Here is a 17,218-nt window from a genome sequence, read left to right as displayed (position 1 = left end):
TCTGTTTATAAATACAGTTTTCTTAAAATCGTAATAATTATTATATTACAATATAATTATTTACTGAATGTTGATGGAAACTCTCATTTGGCTAAATTGAAGTAAGTACTCTACCCATTTAATTGTGTCTGCAAAATAAACGGTTTCTTGGATAATAATTTAAAAAGGTGTAAAGGTAGCTAGCAACAATGCTAGTTGCCTTATTAAGTACTATTACTCGGAAACAGACCGACCGATTTTTTTTTTAATATTGATTCATAGTTCAGGGAGGTTTGAGAGTAGTACACCAGGGTAGATAATTTTTGAAACAAAAAAAATCGCAGTAGGATGAAACCCATTAGAAAAGGAGGGGAATATGATGAAAATAAAAGGAAAAATAAATTAGGTCAATCCGAGATCGGGAAGTGGGAGGGGGGAGCTTTTAAGAAAAAAAATGGTTTCTCTCGATTTCCGACAAAACTACAAATCCTACGGAAAAAAGTTCAATGGCAAAGTTGTAGGTAATAAAAAGATCTACAACTTTTGTATGTTTTTGCAATTTTTTCACATAAGTAACTACCTAACCTCAAAATTTTGGTGAAAAATTCAAAAAACCAGTGTTTGGTTTTTTATTTTTATCTACTTCAAAATTTTTATTTCTACGAAATTTAGTGGAAACTTACTTTATTATGTCCCAAATACACTGTAATTTATTTGATTGAAAATATTTATTTGTTCGCCTTATTTTGAATTAATACCAAAAAAGCAACCTAATTTTTAATCGAAAAGTTACCCGTCAAAATATCATCTTTTTTCAAAAACTTGGGGAGCCTATTGTTCATTGAAATCTTTACTTTCACATAGTGTAAAAAAAATAAACATTACCACAGTAAATGTTCTCAGGAAATGCATACAAACAGTGTGATAATGAGCTTTTACTAAATCAGGCACACTTCTCAAACTCTATATTTTCTCTTGTATCGGCTTTTCGGTAATATTTCAAAAGAAAAAAAATCATCTGTTGTAAGTTACGATACAACTAATATTTTACAGCGTATTCAAAAGCATAATGATTTCGATAAAAACATTTCAGGTTGTTTGAGAAATTTGGGTCAAAAACTTACATACCTACCTAACTATTGGTACATAATAATAAATTAGATAGGTATTATTATATCCATCCAAATATTTTGCATGATGTATTTTATTATTAACCTCGATGTTATTAACCTTCTTTGCTACTCCGATTTTGGTAGTAGGTACTTATCTTAAAATGGAATAGAGAATCAGAAAATATTATTCTATTCCAAAAACTTTACGAAAGTAGTTATCATACAGTGCCTACCGACCCTAGGAAGTACGTCTAGTAACTTTCTGAATCGGTTTCAGAGCTTTTAGTGCATTATTTTCCTTAAATTCGAATCGGACTGTTAGTTGTTATGTATTAATGGGATAAGTTAAAATATAAGATGCCCCGCCCTGTAGAAATTATAATTATCGCGTAATATTATGTATATTTACCTTGTATTCCAATGAAGTTATCTACCGACAAAAGGAATCAAACAGGGAGAAAAACTATACAGTCGAATGAAAATTCAGATAGTAGGTAGGTAATGCTCATCTACAGCATGTAAGTATTATCGAATAATATTTCATCGAAACGTGCAACAGAATCCAAAAAGCGGGCCCGCTTGAGCCCCGGGCGGGGCTGGGCGGCCGGCGGGTGGCGGCGGGAGGTTCGTTAGCTATGCAAATATCCTGACTCGGCGCGCCATCCACATCTCCCGGAATTGACTATTATAGCGCGAATGCATATCCCGATAAAACGCTCAAAGGATGCCTTCCGTGAAATGTACTCGCGCGGATTATTAACACTTCATACGCAATTAAAGCTTCCAACGTGGAAATAATATCCGAATATTGCTACATTGCCGCCGAATTTTAAAAATATTCGATACGTCAGGTTTTTTATGAAGCTGCAAGATTGATATGAAATATTGCAGTTCATTAATGTAAGCTTTATTATGGAAATGAGGGTCAAATTATCAACTCGACTAAAATCTGCATAATAATTATTGATGTTTGGCATCCTGTTCCGATGGCACTAATTATTAGTACAAACACGTGTAGCTAGATTAGTATCTAACTATGAAATCTCATGATTTGCACTGCAAAATATTTAGGAAGTTACGTTAATGTCTAATGAGAGTCATAATTCATCTGTTACTATCGTTAATAGAAGGCTTAATAATTTCAATTAATTGTATCCAATGTAAACACTCATTTTTCAAACTAAGTAAATGAAAATGAATTACTTTTCATTTAAATAAACATTTTCATTTCAGTATTTCCCCGTTATCTATGTTACACATAATGTTAATACCTTATATTATGGTATTCTGTGATCTGTCACCTACCTATATCATATACTATGTAGGTACCTACGTTTGTTAATGCGCTAAAAATGTACCTAAGTGCGCTTTTTGAGATAATGCTTTTTAAAAACTTCCTTATAAAAAAAATATTTTTTTCTTCTTGGAATAACATGGAATAAATAATAATATCCAGATTACCGCTGGCAGTAACATTTGAAATGAAACACTTTTGCACTATGCTTGCTACTATTGATATTTTTTTAGATAAGTAATCTAAATATTATGTTATAAATAACCCAATAATTAAACTTAAACCTATTGCTCGTTTTCTATTAAAACATTATTGTTTTCAATTAAGAATTCAATCTATCAATCGGGAATCATTTATTTGCAACCGAATATTTGTAACATTATAATATCATTTAAGATTGCAGCCTCTGTTAACCAAATAATGATTTGATGATATTGAAGCTTCACCGATTCCCATCAGATAAGCTAAACCTCTGTTTATAGATACCAGAGTGCATACAACAGTTATACGCCGCGATATCGAACCTTTAAAGCTAAATCGAATGATATTGATATCTACTTGTCGCTATGAAACCTGCTATGGAATATTTAATCTTATGATAATTAAATAGAGATCAAATTATACTGGAGTCCTCTAAAGGTGATATGACTTGCATAGTGAGGTGGTCCACTACAATTGAAGATCACTGGCCACGATGGAAAACGCAGATTAATATAATGTAGAGGCATTTCAACAAATTCATATTGCTCTTTACTTTAAAATATGAAAATTTATTTATAAATGTGTAAATCACGTGTAAATTAAAACACCTACTTATTCCAATTATTTCAAAACCGACCTGTTAAATAAGGCGATATTTTAATTGCGATTCTTTTTTGTTAATAATTTCAAATTTGTTAGAAATTTTACAATTACTGCTAATGAGAATGTTATCAAAAAATCTGTCTTCATGACATGGTGTAATTATATTATTAATGATCATTTCTTATAATTACTGATTTCTGAAATTTTGGCAATAATTTTAGATATTTCTTAATTATACAAAACTCCTTATTTTTTATTTCATCAATACTTATTTTCAGTTATTTTCTTATTAGTATGTCTACAAGTGTCTACAAATATGACTAGGTTTAGATAAGAGAGATTAAGAGTTCCCTAATGTGGTGGTGAAAAGAGAGTGTCTCTTGGTATATTTAAGCTGTGCATCGTTGTAGGCGATATGAAAAGATACGCAATGATATATGAAGCGCTGTGACGGCCGCTTTCAAGGCATGTCAATATCTGTTAGCCGCACGGTCCACTTGACCGACACCGAGCCGCTACGATCGGAGGAGGCTTTCCATATTTGTTGCTGGGTTTTAAATTTTAACGTTTATTTCAGGTGAAGAGAATATTGTGACATGACGTCATGTGTGTTGCCCTTTAGTTGTGTACTTAAAATGGCATTAATTAAATATGTTAAAACTAGTTACACACGCATCTAGACAGTTATTGTCGTTGATGTTACTAAGTATTAATTTATTTTGTTAAGTGTAAATTATAGTTGTTGGTTCATTTTAATTGCAATTTGTAAGTATCGTATGATATTAGATAGCTACGTCTTTTCATAATAAGTATTATAATATCGTGTTATACCTACCAACTGTTAAACTTAAGCTTTTTGGTACCAACACCTGTAATTTATTGTGTTACATGCCAACAGGCGATATTAACAATGAAGTTAAACCTTAGGTACTCAAAATTAATTTCAGTTAAAGATCAATATAAAGAACAACACAGCCTTCTCCACGGTGTATCAATTGCATGTATCGATCAGTGAGGCCAGAGGTCGGCATTCCTCTACCAGCTGCCTCCCGGGCTCTCCCGGCTCCGATCCGACTGACGACGCGGACGTTCACAGGAAAATTTTAATTTGTGATCATGCGAGTAGATTTCTTGAAAATTCATATGGTAGTTACTTCATATGGTAGTAACTAGGACACAGAATTTAGTTGAAAGTAAAAAAAAAATTATATAATAAACTATGCTGATGACGGTTGTACATTTAGACTACAGGCCCGTGTTGAAAAAATTATGGGTCATTTGACCCACCAAGTGACCTATCTAGAATTATATAAGAGCATAAAATAATAAGATTCAGCACTATGACGACACTCGTAAGCTGTCCACCTGAGTGCAGATGAGAATTCGAAAGTTCAGGTAGAGCTTTTCTCCCCTTGTCTCCATGATTTTTGTACGGCGTTGCGGAATAATGGCTTAAAAGCAGTATAGAAATAGTATGACACAGATGCCGTACAAAAATGGTGGTCCACAAAGTCGGAATTTATTTTTATTTTTCGACAGTTGCCGGGGTAAATTTGGTCATTTGATTTTGTACGGCATCTGTGTCATACTATGTATTTCTATACTACTTTTAATCAATTATTCCGCAACGCCGTACAAAAATCATGGAGACAAGGGGAGAAAATCTCTACCTGAACCTTCGAATTCTCATCTGCACTCAGGTGGACAGCTTACAAGTGACGTCATAGTGCTGAATCTTATTATTTTATGCTCTTATATCGTTCTAGATAGGTCACCTGGTGGGTCAAATGACCCATAATTTTTTCAACACGGGCCTGTAGTCTAATTGTCAGTTTTCGCTATTATGAAAATATTGGTATCGTGTTATAATTGGGTACATTTCGTAATTCGTAAAACCGTAGAATGTGTAGGTACCTAAGTGCAATAAGCATACTTCTTACATAGGTGTAAAGATTATCAATGACGTATCCATACTAATATTATAAATGCGAAAGTAGGTAACTCCGTCTGTCTGTCTGTTACTTAATCACGCCTAAACTACTGAACCAATTTTCATGAAATTTGGTATGGAGATATTTTGATACCCGAGAAAGGACATAAGCTACTTTTTATCCCGGGAAAATGACGCAATCCCGGAAATCCCACGGGAACGGGAACTATGAAATGAAATGAAATGAAATGAAATGAAATGAAATATGTTTATTGTGGATACATAAAAAAAAAATACAAATAAAATAAAACAAAGAAACTTAAATCTAACTTAAATCTATGCATGCCACAAAAGGCCTGCCACTCAGTGCAATACACTGATTTTCAGTGGTTGCCTTAGAATGCCCTATTGACAGTGGATGTATTTTTGCTCAAAACTGCATAAAGTTATTAAAAGATAAAAAATAATAATATATATATCTATTTTAATATTATATGATATATACTAAAAATTAGGGATGTAACGATACCGATACCGATACCGATATATCGGCCGATATATCGGCAAGCCGATATATCGGTATCGCCGATAATAAATCAACCGATACCGATATTTTTTATTAAATTCTTTCTTTTCTTTTATGTTTTTGCATTGTATTCATTCATATTATTTATTTCTGTTTCTGTAATAGTGTTAAGGAAGAGCGGAACCTCCTGACACAAGCATTTTATTTGCTTACTAGGAGTGTTCCAATCACAAATTTGTTTATGTAAAGGAAAGAAAGAAATAATTTTGAATTTTTTTAATTTTTAACGTGATAACGTTTTTAAAATCGTTTTAGTTGGGTGACATGTTCATAAACTTGTGTCACACCAAAACCTCACGAGCGCGATCGCAGGTATAACGAGAGAGAGACGGACCGATCTCCCGTTTCATCTCGAGCGCTGCCACTGCATTATGTTATCACGTAAACATCTCGATCGTAAACCTACTTTACAAACAACCAATTTTTTTGATATCAAATAATTCAAAAATCCGCGCCAAATGAACGATGCGGGAGGCCGCCCGCGCGTGCGCACTTTGTTTTCTGAAAAAACTCTACCAATTATAGTAAACTTTTATTAGGTACTGATTGCATGTGTATTACTTAAAGTTTAACTGACTTCGTAAAACAATAATACTAAAATAAATGGTTTTGTTGTTTTTTGATTTGGCATTTTTATTTAAAAGAATACGATTAACAGTTGTCTCTGTTAAATGTTGGTAACTTTTTATGCATAATTCACTATTTATTTTTCTACCAAGCCATCAATATCGGTATCGGTATCGGTATCGCCGATACATTACTACAAATATCGGTATCGGTATCGTATCGGCAAAATCATGTATCGTTACATCCCTACTAAAAATACTATAATTAATTTTAATATTATAAATTATAATATATACTTATACTTAGGAAATAAATCTAATATCTAATATATATTATAAAGGCGAAAGTTTGTAAGGATGTATGGATGTATGGATGTATGGATGTTTGTTACTCTTTCACGTAAAAACTACTGAACCGATTACAATGAAATTTAGCACACATATAGAGGGTAACTTGGATAAACACATAGGATAGGTTTTATCCCGGAAATCCCACGGGAACGGGAACTATGCGGGTTTTCCTTTGCAAACGCGGGCGAAGCCGCGGGCGGAAATCTAGTAATACATAATTACACATTAGCTTAGAGTAGTGACGAGATTATTGGATAAATACTTAAATCTTAGACTTAAATAATAAATAAACAAATAGAAACATTATTGGGGATACTAAATTTTTTCTTGTTGACGTTTTTGATAATCGAGAAGATATGACTTTAATTTTTTTTTAAAAGAAGATAAGCTTTGTTGTGAACGAATAGGCGGCGGCAAGTCGTTCCAACATTTTGAGGGGTTTATCTTTGACTACGCGGGCAAAGCCGCGGGCGGCAACCTAGTAATTAATAAGGTATACTATAAATTCCGCAGCCGAAAAGAAAACTTAATTAAAATTCCATTTTCCTTTCATTGTATACAAACCAAAAGAGAAGCTTAACATATTGCTATACATTGATCTTTGATACGTAATCAAAGGTGTCGAAACATATGATAAGCCCATTACACCACAAAGTTTTTGTCCCGAAGTGAAGTTCATTTAAATTTATTCATAAGTTTTTCTTCATTAAATTAGTTGTACAATTTATGAAACGTCATCACTCTTTGTTGACCGTTCCTTTATTTTGTGATTATACTAAATAGACGGTAACAAAGTGAGTGAATGTAATCGGATTATAAGTAATGAATTATCGCGAGGCACGCGACCGGCCGGCGGGCGGCGGGCGGCGGGCGGCGGGCCGGGTCCGCGCAGGCCCGCGCCGCCAACAAAGGCGCCGCGCGACTTCCTTCCTCGCCAATACAGTTATAACGCCCCAATACTCTATCGAGGCCCTATGAGTTTCATTCGATTGTGGCTCGACTTTTGATGACGTGTTTTAATCCAGGTTTCGAGGAAAATGGAATTATCGGAAATCTATTATAAATTAATTTTCGTTGATGCTGCGAGAAAAATGTAGGGTTGTGAAGTGCATTTTTTTCACGAAAATAATTTTTAGTATAAAATTTATAGAATTGCTTTATCTTTCATATGAGATCCTATGAATATTCAGAATAGGTGTGTGAATTTCATAATACTAATCATGTAAGTGTTTCAGTATAGAGAATAGACTGTATAAGAACCGTTAACGTTATCCTATTGTAAGAGACGAATGCTATTCGTAGGTGCATTTACTAGAATAATTTGAACTAGCTCTAAACATAAATACCTATAACATGAAGAAGTGGCGATGTCCTGCACCAACTACATCTAAATGTTATAAAAATATATTGTAACCCTCGAGAGCTCAAAAACAGTTCAAAGAGATTCCCAGAGAACATCTCCATAAGGACAAAAGGGATTTAGTTTTTTATTCATCGGTGAAGCAGACGCCCGCATGCTTCTGTTTGCAGTTGCAAACGTTTGGGGTTCCCTCAGCCCTCAGCCCTCTGTGCAAAAGATTTGCTTGAACACGTGCTGCAAGAAAATGTATTGTTGTTCAATCACCTTTGGAGAAAAGTTTATAGACGAATATATTATCACAAGCTTACCTGTGAAAGGGAAATACTCTATGACGCTATCGTATTAGGACTTAGAGTGTTATGGTTTACTTTTTTACTCTACATTATTTCATTCGATAGCTTTCATTTCTCTTTGTTAAAATAACTACTAAATCGTAAACGTGCTTTTTTACCACAAATAAAACATGTAACTCCTCGGTTATCTCGTTTTCTATCCTAACAATTAGTTTCATAATATTTCATATATTTTTAGAACTCTTTGAAAAAATTACCACTAAATCTTCTTATATATAAAATTCTCGTGTCACAATGTTAGTCTGCATACTCCTCCGAAACGGGTGGACCGATTCTCATGAAATTTTCTGTGCATATCGGGTAAGTCTGAGAATCGGCCAACATCTATTTTTCATATGTACCACGGGCGAAGCCGGGGCGGACCGCTAGTATTTTTATGTAATTGTGAAAGTTTTGGCCATTGAAATATAATTTCGATCAAGTTCGACCGCACTAGATGTGACCACCGGTGACCGATCAAAATGAATGCGATTGATTCAATTCGCACATAATTGCGCGCTGCACGCGTCAACTCCCATTCGACCCCTTACTGCGATCGTCTAGTGTTGATACTTGACGAACTATGGCGAATATTTTTTAGTTTTTAAGTCCAAATTTTTATTTTAAATGTATGTCTTCATTCATAAACTTGAGCAAGAAGAAAATTCTCAGGAGAAAACAGAAATCATTAAAACTTAAATACATATTAAAAATAGGTATGTCAAAATTAAAATAATAAGTTAAGTAATTACAATACAATAATAAAATTAAGAATACAATGTGCTGATGTGCGATTAATACTTGGACCCACAAATTATTATAACCGCTCATAAAAGCGGTAGAAAAAAATTAAGTCAATGAAAACCTTATTCCCTGCAAAACAAGCTTTGTTCAAATATCAAAGTACATTTATCGCAGTGGTTTAAAAAGACAGTGAGCGGTGATTACTGGCCTAATAGGATAAATACGAGTCCCTCACCCCGCACCCCGCTGCGCCCCCGCCGCGCCCCCGCCCTGCGCGTGCTCTCGCCGTCGCCCTGTCGCCCTACGCAGCTTCCTTTAACCGAATCAACCAAATTACACACTATGAATGTACGTGATAACTATATTGTGACGTTTTATAAATTGTACACCTTTTGATTAGTTACTGCCATGTTGAATTTTTTCAAAAATCTTTTCAAATACCTACAAATTGCTTACCTAATACACATTTAAAATGTGTGCCTATACGTGTTAAATATTCAGTGAAATAAAATCAACTAGGGTTAATAAAATTTCCTAGGTGCATGGAGTTATAGAAGTAGGAAATACCTATAAGGTAAAGTCAGAGATGCCGTTAGTTCTCTTAACTTCTTATAAAATATATTGCTGCTACTTCTAGCCACTTAAACACAGTAAAACTGTACTTATATAATATTTCCTTACAGCTACAGAGATTTATTTTCTATTGTTGATGACGGTTCTGTAATCACGTCGTATTTTTGCTCAACTATTGTAGAAGGCGAAAATCATTAGCCACTGTTATTGCAGAAATGTGCAAACTGCAATCCAGGGGTAGGACAGTTCCATACAATGACAGATTTGGGGTTTTTATTTTCAAAATGCGCCATCTCTTAACTGCATCCAAAACAATTAGTTGCTTTATACGATCACAGATGGCAGAACAATCGATAAGAAATAATTTATTACAAAAAAAAAAAAGACAAAGAACATTTATTTAAATATCTAATTATTTAATTGAACTTGTATTATAAATATTATAAAATTTTGTATAACTTACAAGTTGAGTAATAATTACGATAGCAACACAGTGAATTGATTTCAATATTGATTGTGAAATTTTTTACACAAATATGGCGACTGCTCCTTGCGTTTGCGCTTGTTTGTAGTTTTGTTCCATATTTGTACTGTTCTTCGTGAAATTAATCCGCCGATCCGCGTTGAGTTGAGTCCTCTCCTCCGTAGTGAAGTGTACGAATTTCCCGAAGTTATTGTGAGAGTTGAGCTTTTAGTTCCTCCACCGTTACGTTTGTGCTGTATCTTTGCGATATAGACGCTCGTGATTTGTTTTCATCATGCCTAAACGTTGTGCATTAGGATGTTATAACAGTAAGTACTAAGTATAGTCATCATATATATATATATATATATATATATATATATATATATATATATATATATATATATATCTGCCATTCTGTTTTCTTCATAGATTTCATAGATTCCATGGGGAATCCCATCGGTCCCCATGTTATACAATAACATGGGGAAACCCATCGGTCCCATCATATATCACATGGTGATAGAAAAAAATTTGAGTGCAAGTTTAACTTGACTGTATATTATAAGTAAGATGTCAGTATTGTTAACTTTAAGCTTTAATTTAAAAGTGATTTTTGCTTTTTTTTTCAGAGAACACCTACCATAGATTTCCTCATCCAGAAAAGAATCCTGACCGTTTCAAGGCTTGGGTTCATATAGTGGGTGGGAAGTTAGATAGTCCTACTGATTATGAACTGTATACAAAGAAGGTCATCTGTGATATCCATTTTACAGACAGGGACAGGAACCGTAATAACCGGTTAAATTTTCTAGCTGTGCCATCACTTCATCTTCCTGGTAAGATTTACATATAATTTTCAAATTAAGGCATTATAACTTAACTATTACTGGGCTATTTATTAGCACTTATTGAATTGAAGTTAGTATTTTGCTAAAATTGCGCACATTAGACAAAACCATGATGTTTTACCCACCAACATTTGAGACTGTAGTTTACATGGCTACTATTATTTTTGATTTTTATATTTATTATTCTCATCTCCACCACATGCAATCTTTTTTCATCCAGGTACAGGTTACATAATTAAAGGTTCTAATTATCAAAAAAGGCTATTAAAGAAAAGCAAAATAATTTTTTTACTACTTGTTTCTGTCAGCATTTTCGCCTATGAAAGAAAATAAGTAATAGAAAAAATATAGCTTTTAATGGTGAAAGAATTTTTGGAGTGGTTCAAGTAGTTTTGAGATAAATTTTAACACATAAAACAAACAAAAATCAAAAATATTATTTTTTATTTATAACTCAGGTTGTTTTTTTTTGTATTTATAAAAAAAACATATTTAAGAGGGTTTATGGGTTACAAATATAAAACATAAGTACATATTTTTGTCCCACTTCAAATTTAAAATTCTCTGACATAACTTATAAGTTTTTATTTATTTTATAAATAAATAATATTATTAATATCTTATTTTTCAGGCCAGTCTGATGAAGCTGGTACTTCAGAAAAAGTTTTCCTTGCATCTGAACCTGTAATTGAGGGAAGCAGCCTAACTACACTAAAATCGACACTGGCAGGTATGTACAGGTTACATAATTATATGGATTCTAATTATCAAAGAAGGCTATTAAAGAAACAAATTTAAAACAAAATTAATTAATTTTATAAATAAACTAGCGGTCCGCCCCGGCTTCGCCCGTGGTACATATGAAAAATAGATGTTGGCCGATTCTCAGACTTACCCGATATGCACAGAAAATTTCATGAGAATCGGTCCACCCGTTTCGGAGGAGTATGCAGACTAACATTGTGACACGAGAATTTTATATATATAAAGATTTAGTTTCATTTTAAAGCAAATTTATTTTATTTCTTTTATTTTAAGGGGTTTAGTATTCTAGGTGCCATCAACATTTCCAAAAGGTCATCGTCATTCAATAGTTATTTGTTATAACAAGTGAAATATAATAGTATCATAATTCATAATTAATTTTGGGCCTACTCTGATAGAATGTAATTATTGTAGTAGAATCTAAATGGTCAATAACTGTATTGAACCCAATCAATACAGTTATTGACCTCTAGCTTTTGCCTGCGTCTTCGCCCGCGTGGCATTAGATACTTAAGGAATCGGGATAAAAGACCTATGTTCTTTTCCATGTCAAAGGCTATATGCATGCCAAATTTAAACCAAATCCGTTCAGCCGGTTTTGCGTGATTAAGTAACAAACATCCACACTTTCGCATTTATAATATTAGATAGGATTTAGGTTGTAGTAAAACATACTTTCAATGATAAATAAAATCTTTCTATGTGTATCCGTGCTCAGCATTATACTTATAACATGTACTCTTATTTTTCAGGCAAGTCTGATGATGTTGGTCCTTCAGAGAAAGTTACACTTGTACCTGAATCCAAACATGAAGGAAGTAGCCTCGCCGTATCAGAATCAATATTGACAGGTACTTCATATTAATTATAATTATTTTATTGCATTCATGGTGTTGGTAAATGTTATAAAATATGGATGTAAAAGACAAGGAAGGAGGTAATGTAATTTTAGCGCATCCCAACATGGACAGGTTAGGGTTATTTTTTTTAACTTTATACATTGCAGTATTGTATAGAATACCGGATTATATACATTGTCTAGGTATTGTATAGAATATCGAATTATACGCAATGCCTTTAATATATAAATATAATATATATTATATACTATTAATATTTCTAATGTATTTTTATTTTTTCACATTACAGATAATTCTGCCAGAATCATAATTTCAGAACACAATTATTGCCAACTGCAGAAGAAGGCAATAAATAAAAACAGAAGTAAGTTATAGAGGGGGAGTGGGACAGGATAGGCTTAAAAAAAAAATGTTTTTAGAAGCTAACCCATTGAGCCCCGAGTGGCCCGATCGGTCCACGACACAATAGATTTTCTATTGTGTCTGTGATTCCGGGGGCTGAGTTATTAGAACAAACAAATGTATTAATACATACAGCATAGCATACAAATGCTATTTAGCTTAGTTTGACACTAATAATTTGTGTTTCTTTTAACAGGTAAACATCAGCAGCAGGAGGTGCCGTCATTTTGGTTGAATCAGCTGAAAACAACAAGAAGAAAAATTAAAATTTTGCAATCTAACTTGTTGAGATCACAGAGCAGAAACCAAAATCTTCAATCCCGATTAGCCAGTGCGGAAAAAATGTCTGCTGACCTTTTATTTAAAAAACTGTCATGCAAAATGACAACAGCAGCAAAAATTTTCACAAAAATGCAGTACAGCCAGACAACAAAGAAGCCTTCTGGCCGCAGATTCACGCATCAAGAAAAAGTGCTCTCACTTTCTTTATATAAGAAAAGTCCGAGGAGTTACCCTCTTTTGGCAAAATTTTTCACATTGCCATCAATAAAATCTTTAAAGAGACTTTTATCAAAAGTAGAAGTGGAGCCCGGGCTTAATAAATGTATATTTTTAAAAATAAAAAATACAGTCGAGGAGTTGTGCCCAGAAGACAGATTGTGTAGTCTTATATTCGACGAAATGTCGATTTCCCCGCAAATACACTACAACGCTGCAAAAGATCAACTTAGGGGGTTCACATTTAATGGTGAAAAAATTGCAGACCATGTATTAGTCTTCATGGTGAAGGGACTCAGACGGAAGTTCAAACAACCCATTGCGTACTATTTCACCAACGCCTTAAATAAGGCACAATTAAAAAAAACATTAAAAAAAATTGTTTTGTATGTACGAAGTACAGGACTAAAGGTTGTGTGCACTGTGTGTGATCAAAGCACAGTCAATGTCAGTGTCATCAATGAGTTAATAGAAGACACAAGACGAAAATATATAAAAGAAAAAAAACAATGGAAAAATGAATTAATTGAAATAGGGAAGACCACACTAATCCCTATATTTGATGTTCCGCATTTGATAAAAGGAGTCAGAAACAATTTGCTCACAAAAGACTTAAAGTATTATGATTTTGAAGAGGAGTGCGAAAAAATTGTTAAATGGGAGTATTTCAAGCTAACTTATGAAGCTGATAAGTCTTATGGAGAGTTAAAATGCCTGCTGAAAATTACAGATGAGCACATTTATGTGGAAAAAATGAGGAAAATGAAGGTGAAACCAGCAGCCCAAATTTTTAGCCACACAATGGCTGCAACTGCAGGACATCTTGTGGCAAGAGGAGAAATTCCAAGAGAATGCCAAAATTTGGTAAAATTTACTAAATTAATAGATAATCTTTTTGATTCGCTAAATTGTAATACATTCAATGTACCAGATGGTAAAATTTATAAAGGGTGTGTGCGAAGAAATAGTTTGCACCATGATTTGTGGAAGAATGCTATAAAAGTTTTAAAAACAGTAAAATTTATGAAAAAAATTAGAGATAACAACAAAATCCGTTTAATTGAAACACAAGCAATACCATCTGTTAAAAACTTAATACGCACAATTGAAGGAATGCAACAAATATGGATATTGTTGTCTCAAACGTATTCATTTGATGCTATGCTAACTCGTAATTTTAACCAGGACCCACTAGAAAATTTCTTTGGGAATATCAGAAGTTATGGGGCTAGAAATACGGCACCAGACACGGTGGCTTTCGAAGGGGCCTTTAAGTCCCTGTTAATAAATAATTTTAACTCGCCCCATTCTCTTCACGCAAACTGCGAAAAAGATGAGGACAATTGTTTGCAAAATATGGATTTTTTTTTTAAAGAAAAGTCGGTTTTGGTGCCCTCAACTTCTGATATTCCCAGTCCAATTGATGACGAGGCACCACAATTTTCCGAAAGCTCACAAAAGAACAGAGCACAAGAAATTGTGATACCTTTCATTAATTTAAATACTTCAGTAAATGATGTTGGACAGGGCAATTATGTGTGTGGGTGGGTCCTGCACAGATGTATTAAAAATGTTAGTAAAAGCTGCAAAGTTTGCAAAAAAAATATGTATGGCGACCCTGAGAGCACATCAAATGAATACATAAGGGCCAAAGAATATAAAAAAAATAAAAAGTCACTAATATATCCGTCAAAAGCTATGGAAAAATGTTTCATACAGTTACAAAATTTAGTGACGGATATATTGAAGAAAGATGTACCTAAAAAAGGATTGAAAGAAAAAATTAAAATGTTTACTGACATATTTGTTGATTATCCTTTTAATTGTGATAAACATAAAACGACATTAAAGAAATATTTTGAAAATATAGTAATTCATGTACTTGTATACAGTTGGTGCCGATCAATAAATCGGATTTTGTCTGGCAAAATCACTTATCACGGTGAGGACGAAATAAAAATAGCAGCACAAAAATATAAAAACAGACATAAACATTTAACAAATAAAAATTAATGTAAGTTTTAATTAGCTGTAAATAAATAAATTGTAAAATAAAATTGGTTTTTATTTGTATGCACTCACTTTCTGAAACTTATGTTTAGACTTCAGCTTCTTACTATTTTACTGTATTCAAGTTGATAAGATTTTACTTAATTTGATTTACTATCAACTTGAATACAAGTAAAATAGTAAGAAGCTGAAGTCAAAGTACCATTGCATGTAATATAGTAGATGTCTATAGCTATAGCTATACATTTCACAAGTTTGTGGATGCCGATAATAGATGGCGCTGTTTATCAGATCAATTGACATTAGCGGTCTTCAAAAAATTCTGCGAGCGGGCTCTCTATACCCGTATATATTATATTACTCTATGCTGCAATCCCATGAGCAAGAGCTTGGGATTAAGGTGAAGTATTATAAAATATGTTTATTATGTACTTAATAATTGTTAATTCCAAATACATTAACAACGTCACAAACTTTTAATATAAGTGGTGATGACTTGCGAGATCCACATAAAATATGACTTTCACTTAAAAATGTTTTTAAATTCAAAGACTTTTTATCCTTGTAAACTTTTTGAAGTAGGTATTTAGGAATAAACTTCATTGTAGTACCTCCACTGATTTGAAATGCCGCTTTAAGTAAGATTAAATTGAAATGTAAACAATATTAAAATTTTTGAAAATAATCGCTCTGAAAATATTGTAGATTATACCTAAATAGTGTACCTACTTGAATGTTGTTATTGTTAATGTTAGGTACCTTATTATTTCTTAATTCAAATGCATCATGGACATTAGAAGGTATAACCGAATGAAGTCAATAAGTCAATACATCACAATTTATTTTTTTACACAATTTTCGAAAAGATGTCATAGTCTCACGCCTCCAAGCCCCATCCCTCGTGTTTATGAGCGATTCACTAAACAAACCTTATTCTAACGAATCCGAACAATCTAAATATCCAATTGATAATTACAACCGTAAGCATATTAAAAAGTCCTCTTAGTATGCGCCTTGGTTGCACTCTAAGTAGACTTTATTAGGTGGAATTAAGGTGCATAATGAATTTGTCATGGTGTTTTTAAACCATGGTGTGTCGGCCATTGGTGGGCAGCGAGGTGCGAAGTCGCGTGTCAACAAATCGCTCTCACGCAACTCATTCGTTCACATAACAAGTGAACTGTGAATGGAATCAGCGAAAATTACAATCCGAATCCACTGATTGCACGCCTTTGATCATTACGCGAATAAATGATATCCACGCCTGAGGTTAGGACGTTTCATTCGTATAATGTTGCCTTAATTTGGGTATATTTTGTTGCGTGGGGGTCTTGCGATAAAAGTTTTGTGTGTGACGCACAACTGTATTTTTTTGAGTTTGAGTTTGAGTTTGTTTTTTGAGTTTACATTACACTAGCAGAATATTTTGTTATTTAAACCTACGCGCGTACTATATATTTTACCGAGCTCGTGATGAAAATGTAAGATTTATGCAAATTCTCCCTTTCAGATTTTCGACTCTGAATAAACGGGGAGTTGTTTTTAATACCCTTTAATTATCCCTCAATTCATATTCATTTTACAAACATGGCATTCCTAGTGGCTAGTACCTACCGAAGAAAATGTCATAGCCGCCAGAACAATATGCCTTCATTTCACTTGGTATTTTATTGCAATCCTCTATTCAAGCCACGTACAGTCCGATCTGATACTGAAATAAACATCGGTAAAGATGGCT

The 17,218-nt window shown here is 33.4% G+C and overlaps 1 protein-coding gene across 1 annotated transcript; it reads left to right on the top strand.

The window, feature by feature from the left end:
* Positions 1-10,126: 10,126 nt before the first annotated feature.
* On the top strand, positions 10,127-15,520 carry LOC149911413 (uncharacterized). Its single transcript, XM_090106281.1, has 6 exons — positions 10,127-10,423; positions 10,727-10,933; positions 11,577-11,675; positions 12,463-12,561; positions 12,860-12,934; positions 13,169-15,520. Exons 1-6 carry the CDS (start codon positions 10,390-10,392, stop codon positions 15,481-15,483), a joined length of 2,829 nt encoding a protein of 942 aa, XP_089962407.1. The 5' UTR covers positions 10,127-10,389; the 3' UTR covers positions 15,484-15,520.
* Positions 15,521-17,218: the final 1,698 nt, after the last annotated feature.

This window comes from Colias eurytheme, chromosome 1 (assembly GCF_061535395.1).
Source record: "Colias eurytheme isolate Ceu_HAF_F1 chromosome 1, ilColEury1 Martin Lab GWU primary, whole genome shotgun sequence".
NCBI classification, from domain to species: domain Eukaryota; kingdom Metazoa; phylum Arthropoda; class Insecta; order Lepidoptera; family Pieridae; genus Colias; species Colias eurytheme.
Note: the sequence above shows the minus strand (reverse complement) of the source record. Positions and strands in the feature narration are given on the sequence as shown.

Excerpts from the sequence above, each read along its gene's own strand:
- LOC149911413 (XM_090106281.1), top strand. The coding sequence starts at position 10,390 with ATGCCTAAACGTTGTGCATTAGGATGTTATAACA. Across the intron at positions 12,562-12,859 it reads ATCAGAATCAATATTGACAG|ATAATTCTGCCAGAATCATA; the intron begins GTACTTCATATT and ends TTCACATTACAG. Across the intron at positions 12,935-13,168 it reads GGCAATAAATAAAAACAGAA|GTAAACATCAGCAGCAGGAG; the intron begins GTAAGTTATAGA and ends TTCTTTTAACAG.